A 14,628-nucleotide genomic window follows, 5' to 3' on the forward strand; every position below is an offset into this window, starting at 1 on the left:
GTGGGGGGCGGGGGTAAGTAAAATCATGCTGGGGAGCTTTTTCTGCCTTTATAAAACAGCAATTTCCTGGGAACTAGAAACTTGGATGTTTTGGGCTTAGTCACATCAGCCAGCTGACAGAAGCATAGAGGGCCTGAGGTCTCAGCATTTTCAGGAATGGTGTCCCAGACAGAAAGTACAAAATCGAGGCTGCCATACTGCGAGGAACTCCCACACCCATCACTTCAAGGCTGAAGCTCCCTCAGGCCTAATTTATCTTGTTTTATTATGAGCTATAATCTTCCTTCAAGCTCTTTAAGAAACACAGACCTTTATTTTGATTTTTAATAATACTAGTAAGATAATGGTGATAGTTTTGACCTACTGCTCACTTACTCTGTCAGGCATTATTTTAACTGCCTGACATGGATTAACTCAGAAAATGCCTCCAAAAAGCTGCAGGTAATTAGCATCAATATAAATCTTTCACCAATGAGGGAACTAAGGCACATAAAGGAGAACTGACTTCTCCGAGGTCTCTCAGCCATATGAGAGGAAGAAAGATAATACTCAAGTAGTGAGGACAGTCAGCCATTTGGTAAATTCAGAATCTACTGGGTGTCATGTCATACTGGGTATGCAAAATTCACTTTTACAATTTTAAAATCAACTGTATTGAATGAGGTATAATTTCTGTAATACATAGTGTACACATTTTTAGTACATTTTGTTGAGTTATGAAAATTTGTACACCAGCACAACGGGTATAGAACATTCCATCATATTAATATATTCCCTTGTTCTCCTAGTCAACGAATCCTCACATTCCCCCGCACCCCCCAAGGAAACAATGGCCTACTTTCTATCCCTCCAGATTAAATGTCTTTCCTAGAACTTCATACAAAAAATAAAGCAATAAATAATATAATACAGCTATTCTCTTGTGCCTGGCTCAGCACAACCTTAAGATCTATCAATGTTCTTACAAGTATGAGCAGCTCCTCCCTTTGATTGCTGAGTGGCATTGTCATAAGGTAGTATCACTGTTCCTACTTTTTTCTGTTGATAGACATTTTGATTCTTTCCAATTTGGGGTTATTATGAGTAAGATTCTATAAATATTTTTGTACAATTCTTTGGTATATCTGGGGTAAACACCCAGAACTGAAATTGTTGGTCATAGGTAAGGTATCGTTATCGCTATAAGCAACTGTCACATGAGAGTGTTAATTTGCAGTTCACTGATAACTAAGGCTTTTCTAGTACTTATTGGCCACCTATGTATCTTTTTGTGAAATGCCTGTTTTAATATTTTCCTCTTCCTTTGCCCCCTTTAGCTGTGTTGTTTGTATTACTACATTACAACATTCTTTACATAAAGTGGATGCAAGTCCTTTCTTTCTCAGACATACCTACTGGAGATATTTTCTCCCAATCTGTGGTTCTCTTCACTTTCATAATAAAATCTTGAAAAGCAGTTTTAAATTTTAATGAATTCCAACTTGTTTTTTTGCTTTTATGTTTCATGCTTCTTTGTGTTCTGTCTTTAAAATCCCTGCATACCTCAAAGTACTATTAGCTTCTTCTGTTTGCCAACAGAAATCTTGGACTTTTAGGTATATTGTTTACATTCATGACATTTTGAATAATTTTAAAATACAGTATAAAGATTTAGATGCATTTAAAATATATATCGTTATTTTAGCGCCATTTTTGAAAACAATCATCTTTTCCCCATCAACTTACCCTGCAACATTTGTTAAAAACCACCCAGTGACTTTCAGTTATAGCACAAAGAAGTATACAGCAGGAAAGAGCATTGCTCCTATTCATAAAAAAAGAAAACAGCTGGGCAGACTTCAACAACTTTTCTTGAAAGCATCAGATATCTGAGGTCAGAGTAAAAAGCTAACTCCAAATCTGGAGAGCTACGTGGCTGGAGAAAGAAAGAAGGATCCAAGCAGCTGCTTAACTGAGACAGAGACTGTCAAACATCTTATAAAATTACTCTAATGGAAACGCTAGACAACACATAACACCAGAAAGGGAATTTTGGCAGAGGTGGAAATTATAATAAAATTAAATGCTAGAAATAAAATACACAGCATGATAAATGATGAATGCCTTCCAAGGGCCCATTAGTATACTTGACACTGTGAGGAAAGAATAAGTGATGCTGAAGACGCGTGTGTGCATGCGCCTGTGTTTTACATGTATTAGTGACCCCAAGATAATACACAGTAATTAGAAACATTGCTTGGCTTCTTGGAAAAGAGGCAGTTTAGGACAATGGCCTTCACTATATGCACATGTCAGGAGGCAGCAGGAGAAAGGGAATGCAGTACAGCTCTCTGAGCTTTCAGATATTTCCTGTAGGTTTATTTATTATTAATACACATGCAGCCAATTGTAGTTGCTGTGAGAACAGTTATTAAGCAAAGGGTACATAGTTCTATTATAACGATGTTGAGTTCCAATACGCATATAAAACAAACACCTGGCAAGTGGCATGCACATAAGCAGTGGACAACTCAGAATATATGCACATACACTCTCTGCTGTTGTTCAGCTTATGCAATTTATTTTGTTTTTTAAAGCTTTCTATTCCAGTGAATGTCTGTGAACTAATATATTTCATTAAATGTTTTGATATTACATATGAAATACATCAACAATTTGATAAAATCTTTAGATAAAGGCTATTACTCATCTTTCTCAAATTGATAGATTTTTTTCCTTGTAACAAACTTTGAGAGACAATAAAGTTAGATGATTCATTCAAACTGAGATGATTCATTCAATTCATTTAAAACTCAATTATCAGATCTTTAATGAGATATTTTTTGATAAGGGATTTCCTGTATGTGTTGAAATGTTGGATTTCTTTGCCCAATATTTACCTGAGAAGGAAGAACTGTGGATAAAAGCTATGGTCATTCAGGGCATTGTCACAGGTTAATCCCCTGTATGACTTTTCTCAAACAGAGTTCAGATGTCCACAGAAATCATGTTCATATTTATTAAGTGAGGGTTTATTAAGTGAGTTTATGTCAGTATCAAGAACCCAAACCTGTAGAACCTCAGCAGAGAACAAGTTTATTTCCTTGCTGCAAAAAGTCCAACTGTGTACATGGAGGAGAAAACTGCATTTCAGAGTCATTCTTTGACCCTGGTTCCATTCTGATGAGGTATGGACGGGAGAAAATATTGAGAATTTGAGGGATGTATTTAATGAGACTTGTCATTCCATTAGCTGGAGGTTAATGATATCACCCCATTTGGATGACAAGGTGCTTGAGAATTTTAGACTAGGTGTGGCACGAGGGAGAAAAGGAAATGGTTATCAGTGAACATTTCGATAGCTACTGTGTGACATACAGGGACTGCCTCTCTAAGTCAAAGAGAGGGTTGACTTATGGTAAAAGGATTTCTCAAACTCATACCTTTATTTCTTGTGTGTTTTGGCATACTATGAGGTCTTCATCCTCTGTGTATTTTCTGCTGCACTGAGAAAGCTGGCCTTTGGCTAAAGGTTTCACACATTTATTACATTCTAGGTTTTCTCACTGTGTGACTCCTCTGATGATGAATGAGCTTTGACTGCTCGCACAAAAATTCCACATCTTTATTACTTTCTCAGAGCTTTTCTGTAGCATGAGTTTTCTGATTGAGTTCACAGAGTATTTTCCATATTCATTATCTTAATAGGGTTTCTTTGCTGGGTGAATTCTCTGATATCCAACAATGTCTGCACAATGGCTGAGAGACGACCCAGATGAAGTATACTTCAAGAACTCCTCTCCTGTGTAAGTTCTGTGCTGTTTGGTGAAGGGTGGTATTGTGCACAGGAAATTCCGATATTCACTGTGTTTATAGGCGTGCTCACCTGTGCATTATGTATCATGAGGTTTGATTTCTGATTCAGAGTTTCCCCATATTCTTTATGTTCATGTACTTACTCCCCTGTGTGGGTTTTCAGATGTTCTCTAAGGCTTGATTTCTGGCTGAAAGTTTTCCCACACTTATCACATTTATAAGGTTTCTCCCCCGTGTGAGTTCTCTGATGTACTCTGAGGTTTGATTTCTGACTGAAAGCTTCCCCACACTGACTACAATGATAAGGTTTCTCCCCTGTGTGAGTTCGCTGATGCTTTCTTAGGACTGACTTCTCACTGAAAGCTTTTCCACATTCATTACATTCATAGGGTTTCTCCCCTGTGTGAGTTCTCTGATGCCCTCTGAGATTTGATTTCTGCCGGAAAGTTTTTCCACACTCGTCACATTTATAGGGTTTCTCCCCAGTATGTGTTCTGCAGTGTACTCTGAGGTTTGACTTTTGACTAAAAGCTTCCCCACAATGATTACATTTATAGGGTTTCTCCCCTGTGTGAATTCTATGATGTCCTCTGAGTTGTGATTTCTGACCAAAAGCTTTTCCACACTGATTACATTTGTAGGGCTTCTCCCCTGTATGTGTTCTATGATGTTTTCTTAGGCCTGATTTCAGTTTGAAAGCTTTCCCACATTCATCACATTTATATGGTCTTTCCCCTGTGTGAGTTCTCCGATGATTCCTTAGGCCTGACATGTGGCTGAAAGATTTCCCACATTCATTACATGCAAAAGGTTTCTCACCTGTGTGCGTTCTCTGATGTACTATGAGGATTGACTTATAGTTGAAACATTTCCCACATTCATTACATTCAAAGGGCTTCTCCCCTGTGTGAGTTCTCTGATGTATCCGTAGACCTGACTTAGCGCTGAAAGCTTTCTCACATCCATCACATTTATACGGTTTCTCTCCTGTGTGAGTTCTCTGATGTTTTCTTAGGCGTGACTTCTCACTGAAAGCTTTCCCACATTCACGACATTCATAGGGTTTCTCCCCTGTGAGACTTTTCTGAGGTTGAGTCAGGTGTGAGTTCATAGCACAGGATTTTCCACATGCATTACATTCATAGGGTTTCACCCTTATGTGTATTCTTTGATGCGCATTAAAAGTTGACTGATAGCTGGATGTCTCTGTACATGTGTTATTAGCAGAGGATTTATCTGTTGTGTGAATTCTCTGATGTATGTGGAAGGCTGAATTACAACTCAAATCTTTTCCACATTCGAATTGTTTCACACCTACGCAAATTCTCTGATGTTCTCTAATGTGTGATTTTTGGCTGAAATATTTCCCTACTGTGTCAGTTTTTTGAGTGGTCCTACTAAAACTATTTCCATGTTCATTAAACTCACATTGACCCATCTCCTCTGGATGAATGCTCTCAGTGGTGACAAATGTTGATGTATCACATTGGTTTTCCCCAAATTTACTGAATTTATAAGATTTCTCTTCTTGGTGGGTACTCTTAGATGTAATGAGGGCAGCCTTTTCAAGGAAAGCTTTTCCATTTTCATTATGTTCAAAAGCTTGCCCCAAAGTCTGAATTGTCTGATGTTGAATAACTTTCTCATGACCAAGAACTTTCATATTTTTACTAAAAACAAAAGATTTCTCTCCAGTATTAGTTCTGCCATGCTCAATACTGAGGAACCACTTCTCGTATAAGTTAAGCTCACAATTTTCTCTTGAATATTGACAGTGTGGGGCCCATGGGCTGAGGACCAGGTAAGCAGGCCCTGCAGCGTCACATTTACAGGCCATCATTCTTGCAGGAAAAACATTTATATCCAGACTACATGGTTTTCCTGAAATTTCTTGCTGTGTACTCAATGATTTGTTGGTGAATAAAACTTGCCACAGATGTTTTCCTTTGTTTTCTGGGCTCTTCTCTGAGAGTTCATTGGGTTGAGAGTCCTCTAAAAATGAAAAAATTAAGAATACTTTATGATACTTAACACTTCTTATGGAATGGGACTTATACACACCAACCCTATTATGTATTTCATTCCTTGGTTTCTGGCTCCATTTCCCAACAATAAGGTAATTCCAAGTGTATATTTTCTGTGTTCCCTTTTTTTGTTTTTAAAAAACCTTTTTATAGTAGAAAGAGAGGAAACTAGAAATGAATACACATGTGTATCTGGCATCTTATAATTTAAAAAACTGAGTAAAGAAGAAGATATAAAGAAAAGTAACAACTGAAATGGAGTATATTTAAGAGAGTTAGATCCCAGAAACAGGGAAGTTAGAGGATGGGATACATTCAGCAAAGATTATCTGCACTAAGTAAATAACAACAACAACAAAATCAATGGAGAAGGGATCTCAGTGGATTTACCTGAGACAGGGTTTGCATTAAAGAGTAACACTAGAGTCTAGACTCTTAGTCAAATACAGATTACAATGGTAGGAGTCATTAGCCTACATGATTCCAGCTGGTGCTCAATTTTTTCCATTCTACACATCAACACCAAATAAATTTATAATGGCACCAATGTTTTTCCTCATGTAGAAAGGAATAGCCCTGCAGGCCATGCTTAAATCTCTCTGTGGCATTATCACAGGAACATGGATGTGGAAGTATAAAACTAAAGGGAGTTAAAGTCATTTCCCACCTACACTAGGTTCACTGCTGTACCCTGGCTCTGGTGCCCTGGTTATTTTTGTCAAGGCTGTCCAACAGTGAATCTCTCTAGATCATCAAACCCTAACTTTCCTCCTGTGATCTTGCTCACTCGTTTTCCAAAGTCTGGTCTTGCCCCTGTCCAATTCTTATTAGTTCTGCTTTCCACCTACTTTTTAACATATCTAGTTTTTATAGACTCCAAGAACCTTAAGGATCATGTGTTTCGACCTGGCCCTAGAAACTTTACCAGCATCCTTAATACTTATTTATCATAAATTTCTTGTGTATATGTGACTGCTATTGCCCTGCGCTATCCACATTCTATGAAAAAATATCAGGCCTGTGCTAAAAAATATACAAAGGCCTTTAATACACTGCCGCAGTACCAACAGGTAAAAGATTTAAGAGACATAATTCAGGAAAAGACAGTTTTACACTAACTGCATGATCATTATGTGTTCCAGCTTCTACTCCCCTGGGTTCACAGTATTTTCTGCTCTAGTCATGACAGGAATCAGTCCCCTAAATGAACAAAATGGTTTATTTGCTGCAATAATCTTATACACACATTCTTTCCCTAAATCATCCTGCATTCCTATCTTAGAACTGTGTAGACTCTAGATGCTCTTCAGGCAGGGTAAAGCTATTTCCCAAACCAAAAAGTCTTCTTCGAAATCTTTCCACAAATTTAAGCAACATTTACTTAAAATTTGAAAATACTTACTGCCTGTATTATTCATTTTAACAAGGGTCACATAAAAAGTACTCACATATCAGAGACTCATGATTTTTTAAGCAAATTACCATCACTGAAATCAGGAGGCATCTTAAAATCAATGACAAGTACATAGTTAAATGGGTGTTTTCTCTTTCTTGGTTGTACTTCGGGCATCTGCACTTAGGGACAGTGTTTCCTGAATGAATCAATATTAAATACCTCTCCCAACTGGCTTTGGAGCTAATCCACATATTTTTAAAAAATACGTCACATACCAGAGTATGAAAGAGTGAAAGAAATACCATTCTTTTTCGGTAGATTATAGTCCAGATGGAGAAAACAGCTCATTCAATAACTGCACGCTCTCTGACACAGAGTTTCATTTCCTTTTGACACATCCAATCAAGTGGGTTAAGAGTTTACAAAAGGAAGAGAGAAAGTACAGGCTAAAGTATTCTAAGATTATATTATACTATGAATGTAGCAATCTGAGCTGAAATTTAAAATGAGTAATAGTGCTTTCTTTCCTTTTTCTAGCTGAGGTTAGATATTTAATTGTTTTTGTTCCAAGAACCGTGTTTTGGCTTTATAGGTTATACCATCATAGTTTTATTGTTATCACATCTTTTGCTTTGCTTAGTTTTCTTTGAAAAGTTTTTTGCTTTTTAAAATAAGTATATGGGACTAAAAATTTTAAGCACTGCTTTAAAGTCCAGATTCTAATACGCATGCTTTTCATTTTAAAAATTTTCTGAATATTGAACAATTTTGATTTTGATTTACTCTTTGATCAAATATGTTTTCAAAGACAAATATTTGTTATTGATTTCAAAATACAGGAATTTAAATTTTTTTCATACTGTTTGCAATTTATAGTTTTATTGAGTTTTATTGAACAAAAATGTCTCCTTTTGTAGAATTTACTGTTGTTTGCCTAAAATACTTTTACATTATGTTGATGTTCCAAGGTCATTTAAAAGAAGGTTTATTTGTTGTTTACAGAGTAGTTTTTAAAGATCGTTAGATTCACTTTATAAAAGATGCTACTTATAACTTCTAGAACAGGGGTTAACTTTTTCTGTAAAAAGCCAGAGAGTCGATGTTTTAGGCTGTGCTGGTCATATGGTCTCTGTTGCAACTACTAAACTATGCCTTGTAGCATGAACCTACAAGTGAACGGATATGGATATGTTCTGGTAACTCTTACTTTACCAACACAGGCAGCTGGTAGGATTTGACCTACCAGGCTGTAGTTTGCTGAGCACTATTCTTGAGTCTCAGTTGTTGATCTGGTATGAAATCAGAGAGAAACATTAAAGTCCACAACATCTAAAATGTTCCTACTTCTCCTTACAACTGTTGCAGATTTTTATGATATTTATTTGGGGCAAAAATATTAAAAACATTTATGATCCTTTTAAATTTATTTTTAGCGTTATTAAAATGCCCCTCTTCTCATCTGTTTTTTGACCTGAATTGATCTGAATTAGATAAGGAAACACAATTATTTTTATGTTTATTGCCTTAACAACTCATAACCCTATTTTGAACTTACCAAATTATTTTCAATCTCTGATACAATCTGATAGCATTTTCTCTTAAGATGTGAACTTAATCCACTTGCACTGGTTGATATGGCAAATATATTATGCCTATATTATGCCTTGGGTATGCACAGAAAGGCCTGCTTTCAAGGTTAGCTCCTGCTGGCATTTGGGAACTTAGATTTCAGGAGGTTTCCCGACTCCTGCAACTGCTAAGAGGGGCTCACTGTGCCAAAACTGTTTGTACAAACAATATGACTTATGCTAAACCCTTACCTTCCATTTGAAAGTTGGGAATTTTGGTATATGTTAGACAGAAGGTGCCTATGCGAGCAGCCAGTAAAAACCCTTGGCACTTTCTGGGTAGACAACATTTCACATGTGCGGCCACGATTCATTCTGGGGCATGAGGTGTGTCCTGTATCAACTCTTGGAAGCTTGTGCCCGGCTTCCTCGGAACTTTGCCCCATGCACCTTTTTTTCTTTGCTCGTTTTGCTTTGTATCCTTTCACTCTATAAATTTTAGCCATAAATGTGACTATACGCTGAGTTGTGTGAATCCTCCTAGCCAATCAGTGAACCTTCTGCCAGTGTTCAACAACTCACCAAAGGAGCTCGTGTTTAGAAATTCTTTCTCTTTCTCTAATAACCATGGATCTCCTCCTTGTTCCAGTGTGAAGATCAGTTCTGGTTTTGCAAAGCAGTTTCCTGTACATGGGAGATCGTTCAGAACTTGAGTTAGCTGCAGAGGTTCTGCTGTTCCTGAGTGGAAGGCACAGCTTCGCAAGCAGCACACTGACGGTGCTCACTGTATCTTTTTCTGGGGAACTGACAACAAAAAAACATTTTTTTCTCTCCCAAAAAACATTTTCTTATGCTCCTAGATGATTACTCTCCTTAAATCCCTGAACTGCAAGACGATATAACATTAAACTGTAAAACGGTCAGTGACTTGGGTTTCAAATAAGATACTCCATGAGGACATCCATGTCTGGCCATGCAGAGTAAAAGGCACTGACTCACCTCTCCATATCAGACACCTAAAAACACACAAAATACATGCAGTGGCGTTTATACTCGAGACAAAAGGCAGTGCAGACAGGGCCTTTGAGGCTAGAAACAAGTGAGGTGAGCCCCGTGATTACCAAAGGTTGCCACTAACAGAATTTCCCATCCATGGCAGAAAGAGAGACCACCAAAACAGAGGCTGGTGGATTTGGTCAGTGGAGGAAACAGAACCGGGTGTTTAAGGAAGCCACGGGTGCCATAGCTGTGGGTTAAAATACCAGCAAAGAAGGAGCTGTGCTGGCACAGAATCTTGGAAATCTGTAGAAGAGTCTCCTGAGTACTGATTGTGTAAGCACATAAGAAAACCACTTGAGGCTGAGGAAAGACCAATGAAAAAAAATAGGCTGAAAAATCACCAAAAGCATACACAGAGGTAAAAAGTTTATGTTACCACCAGACAGGGTAGGAAAACCTCCTAATTCACGACATATTAAGCAGAATAACCAGAAGGGTATTGCTTTACTAGAGGGGCCAAATCAGTTTTAGACTAAAGTGAGCTTTGAATCCCATGTAACAAATCTTAAAATAAACCTTGAGGCTGGCTGGTTAGCTCAGCTGGTTAGAGCATGGTGTTGATAACACGAAAACCCAGGGTTTGACCACTGTTTCCAGCCAGCTGCCAAAAATACCCCCAAACCTTGAACAAATTAAATTAATTCCAAGTAATGTAACTATATCCCAGAAAAGGCCAAAAAATATTGAAAAAAAATACAACGAAGTCTAGCACCTAACAGTGTAAAAGTCACAATATCCAGCAACCAAAAGAAATTACTAGGTATGAACAGAAGCAGGGACACATGACTCTTTTTTTGTTCTTGGCAGCTGGCTGATACAGGGATCGAACCTTTGACACTGGTGTTATCGTCACCACTCTCTGCCCACCTGATATATGACTCTTACCAAGAAGAAAACTCAATCAGTAGCAACAGAATAAGAAATGACACATGTGATAAAATTACCAATTAAGGACATTAAAACAGAAGTTATACTCCACATGCTGAAGAAGAGAAAAAAAACATGAACATGTTGAGAAGAAAAAAGGGAAGTTATCAAAATAAGTTCCAAAATGAAATTCTAGATATGAAAAATATAATACCTAAAATGAAAAAATAAACCAACCAAACAAGAAAACACTGGATTTAGGATTAATGCCAGTACAGACAACACACAGATAAACAGCATAAGACAGATGAATGGTGTTAAGACATAGCAATGAAAACTATGAAAGAAGAAATTCATAGTGAATATAGACAGGAAAATAAGAAAAGGAGTTATGTCGGGCCGAGCCCGTGGCGCACTTGGGAGAGTGCAGCGCTGGGAGTGTGGTGACGCTCCCGCCGCGGGTTCGGATCCTATATGGGAATGGCCGGTGCACTCACTGGAAAAAAAAAAGGAGTTATGTCGAATAGTCTAAAACATGTATAATCATCATTCCAGAAGAAAGAAGGGGAGAGAAAAATTTTTTAAAAACAGTGGCCGAAATGTTCCAATTTTGATTAGGTATATAAATCCTCAGATCCCAGACGACAAGAAGAAACATAAAAAAAACCACAGCACGGTCCATTAGAATGAAATTGCTGAAAAACAGTGATAAAGGGAAAATCATACACAGAAAGACACATAATCTGTAAAGAGGAACAAAGATAAGGATTTAAGCTGAGTTCTCAGCAGAAACTGTGCAAGCCAAAGACCAGAAAGTGACACTTTTAAAGTACTGGAAAAAAAAAAAAAAATCAACCTAGAATTCTATACTTAGCAAATATAAGATGTTTCGGAAAACAAAAGCTGAAAGAATTTATCACCAACTGATATGTGTTACAAGAGAAGTTAAAAGAAATTTTCCATACAGGAAAAAAAAAAAAAAAAAAAAGCAGTGGAAATTTGGATTTACACAAATAAATTTACAGAGAAAAAGAACACCACAAAGTAGAGGAAAGAATAAAATAAGTAGAATAAAAATAAAATACACTTTTCTCCATTTTAGAACTCTTTTCTTTAAATGGCAAATTATCTTTTAAAACAACAACAATGTATTGTGGGGTTTATAATATATATGTAAGTAAAATACATGACAACAACAGCACAAAAAATGAAAGATAAAATGTGGAAAATTATTATAAGATTCTTATAATATACATGAACAAATTATTTGAACGTAGACTGTGACAAGTTAATGATGTATATTGTAAATGCTACAGCAACACATACATGTACAAAAGAGGCATAGCTAATAGATCATACCATAGATAAAATGGAATCATTAAAAACACCCAATCCAAAGGCAGGAAAAGTGAAAAAAAAGGAAAAAAATAACAGATGTGAAAAACTGTTAGCAAATAGCCACGTAACATATTTAAACATATCCTTATCAATAATATCAGTAAACATAAATGGCCTAATCACTGCAATTAAAAGGCAGAGGCTGACAGGATGAATACAAAAGCAAGACCTGTTTTAGCCTGTTTTCTCTCTTAGTCTGGATTGTTATAACAAAATATCATAAATTCGGTGGCTTATAAACACAAATGCTTATTTCTCACAGTTCCACATCTGGGAAGTCTAAGAGCAGGATGCCAGCATGGTCAGGTTCTGGTGAGGACCTCTTCCAGGTGGCAGATGGACAAATTCTCACTGTGTCCTCACACAGTGGAAGGTGGAGGGATCTCTCTCAGGAGTCGTTTATATGGGCACCAATTGAATACACAGGGCTCTGCCCTCAGGATCTAATCACCTCCCAGAGGGCCCACCTCCTAACTCCATCGCCTTGGGAGTCAAAATTCCAACATACAAGTTTTGGGGGGAGAAAATATTCAGCATCATATAGCACCAACTACATGATGTCTATAAGAAATCCACTTTAACTATGAGGACGCAGATAAGTTATAAGTAAAAGGAATAAAAAAGATATCACGCAAACATACTAAAAAAAATGTCTGAGTGGCTATATTAATATCAAAGTAAAATTCAAGAATTTAATATCAGGTAAAATGTTGTCTGGGATAAAGAGAAATACTGAATAATGATAAAGGAAATAATTCATCGAGAGGACATAACCACCCTCAGTGTTTTTCCATCTCAAGATATTTGAGATTTACATTTTCTACTCCAAGAAACATGGAGCAAATCCTACAGAAACTGAAAGAATAACCAAATCCACAATTACAGGTGGACAGTAACACTCCTTTCTCAGTAATCGATAGAACAACTAGATACATAAGAGAGAAAATGGAAGACTTGAGCAATACTATCACCCAACATGAATCAACTCCCATCTGTAGAACCGACCGAAAAAGAAAACATTATCTTCAAATACATATGAAACATTTAATCAGGATAAATCATAGGTTGGGTCCTGAAATGAGTGTAAATAAACTTAAAAAAATTAAAACTTTGTTCTCCGAATAGGAATTAAATTAGAAATCAATAACATTAAGACTTTTTTTTAAAAGCCAAATATTTGAAAATTAAAAAACCACTTTCTATTGAAGATATTGAGTAGAAGTACTTCTCTCTATTTTTCACGGTAAGTAAAGCTTAAAACTCTGGACATTATCTAGAAAAGAAACATAAGACACCGAATGGTGAGGAGAAGACAGCGGACTGGCTACGGACCTCAGAACCCCAGGAAAGATTCTGGTGAGTCCCCTGCAGCATTTTCTCTCTGGCCTGATATATCTCAAACTGGAAGCTAGAGACGCTGGCGATGAACAACACTAATGTGTGCACAAAGGAAAAAAAACTCCAAAAGCTTGCTCTCTCTAGCCAGAGGTCCAGGAAGGAAGCAGCCTAGCAAGACCGAAAACTTTTAGACAATAACTGTTCTTATTCCAGCCAAACACCACATAAAAAACGCATCTTCATGCCACCCCTGCTGTGAAAGGCTACGTGTGGAACCCGGACTTCTGTCCTCCCCAGGCTGTGAGAAGGTGCCCTAACTCCTCCACCAGGCTGGTGTCAGACAGGGCTGGCTGAGTGGGGGCCAGGACATTTCTCCCTGCCAGGCACTAACAATGCCCTCTGCCCTCACAGTGTTATTAAGTCACATGGGGATCAGTGACAAGGCATCTCGACCCCTATCATGCAGGGTGGTATCAGCAAAGACTCACTGGGGAGACTGAACTGCCATTACCACCCAGCACTAACGACCACCTGCTCCCTCCAGGTGTAAATAGAGTTTGAGCTGGGAACCTGGACTTCCAGCCCATCTTGTGGAAAGCAGGCAGTACCCCTCTTCCCCTGCTGCACTGGCGTCAGAGAAGATCTGCTACATCAGAAGATTTAAATAAGACCGAGATCTTATAATATCCAAAATGTACGGGTTCAAGAACTAAGACAGTTTGATCTCGAGTGAGCAAAGACAATCAACACATGCCAACACCAAGATGACACGGATGTTAAGACCGTCAGAGCGTCCTATAAACGCCTACAAAAGCAATAATGAACATGACTGAAACGAAAAATAGAAGTCTCAGCAGAGAAAGAGAAGATATAACTAACAGAAATAAATAAGAAGATAGATATATATATATAAAATGGATATCTGGGAGTTAAAAAATAACTAAAATCTCACTGGCTGGGTTCAACAGCAGAATAGAGAACAGAGGAAGGAATCCATGAACGCTGAGAAAGAACAGTAGAAACTACCTGTGTTAGTCCACTTTGTGTTGCTGTAACAGAAATACCTGGAACTGGGTAATTTTTAAGAAAATGAAATTTATTGCTCACAGTCTCTGAGGCTGGGAAGTCCAAAGTTCAAGGAACACATCTTGTGGTGGTGACAGTGACCCAGGGGTCTCACATT

At 37.6% G+C, this 14,628-nt stretch overlaps 1 protein-coding gene across 4 annotated transcripts in view; it reads right to left on the reverse strand.

Moving 5' to 3' along the window:
- Positions 1 to 2,744: 2,744 nt before the first annotated feature.
- ZNF782 (zinc finger protein 782) overlaps positions 2,745 to 14,628 on the reverse strand; it is a 37,728-nt gene continuing 25,844 nt past the window's right edge. For 3 of the 4 annotated variants that reach the window (XM_063110701.1, XM_063110700.1, XM_063110702.1), the window contains 2 exons: positions 9,366 to 9,467; positions 2,745 to 5,787 (listed from right to left, as the gene is read on the reverse strand). In XM_063110701.1, the coding sequence (XP_062966771.1) occupies positions 3,935 to 5,787; positions 9,366 to 9,467 (1,955 nt within the window). In that variant the 3' untranslated portion in view covers positions 2,745 to 3,934. Of the gene's footprint in view, positions 5,788 to 9,365; positions 9,588 to 14,628 lie in introns of all 4 variants that reach the window. The other variant, XM_063110703.1, reaches the window with a different exon arrangement.

Source organism: Cynocephalus volans, chromosome 10, assembly GCF_027409185.1.
Source record: "Cynocephalus volans isolate mCynVol1 chromosome 10, mCynVol1.pri, whole genome shotgun sequence".
Lineage (NCBI taxonomy): Eukaryota > Metazoa > Chordata > Mammalia > Dermoptera > Cynocephalidae > Cynocephalus > Cynocephalus volans.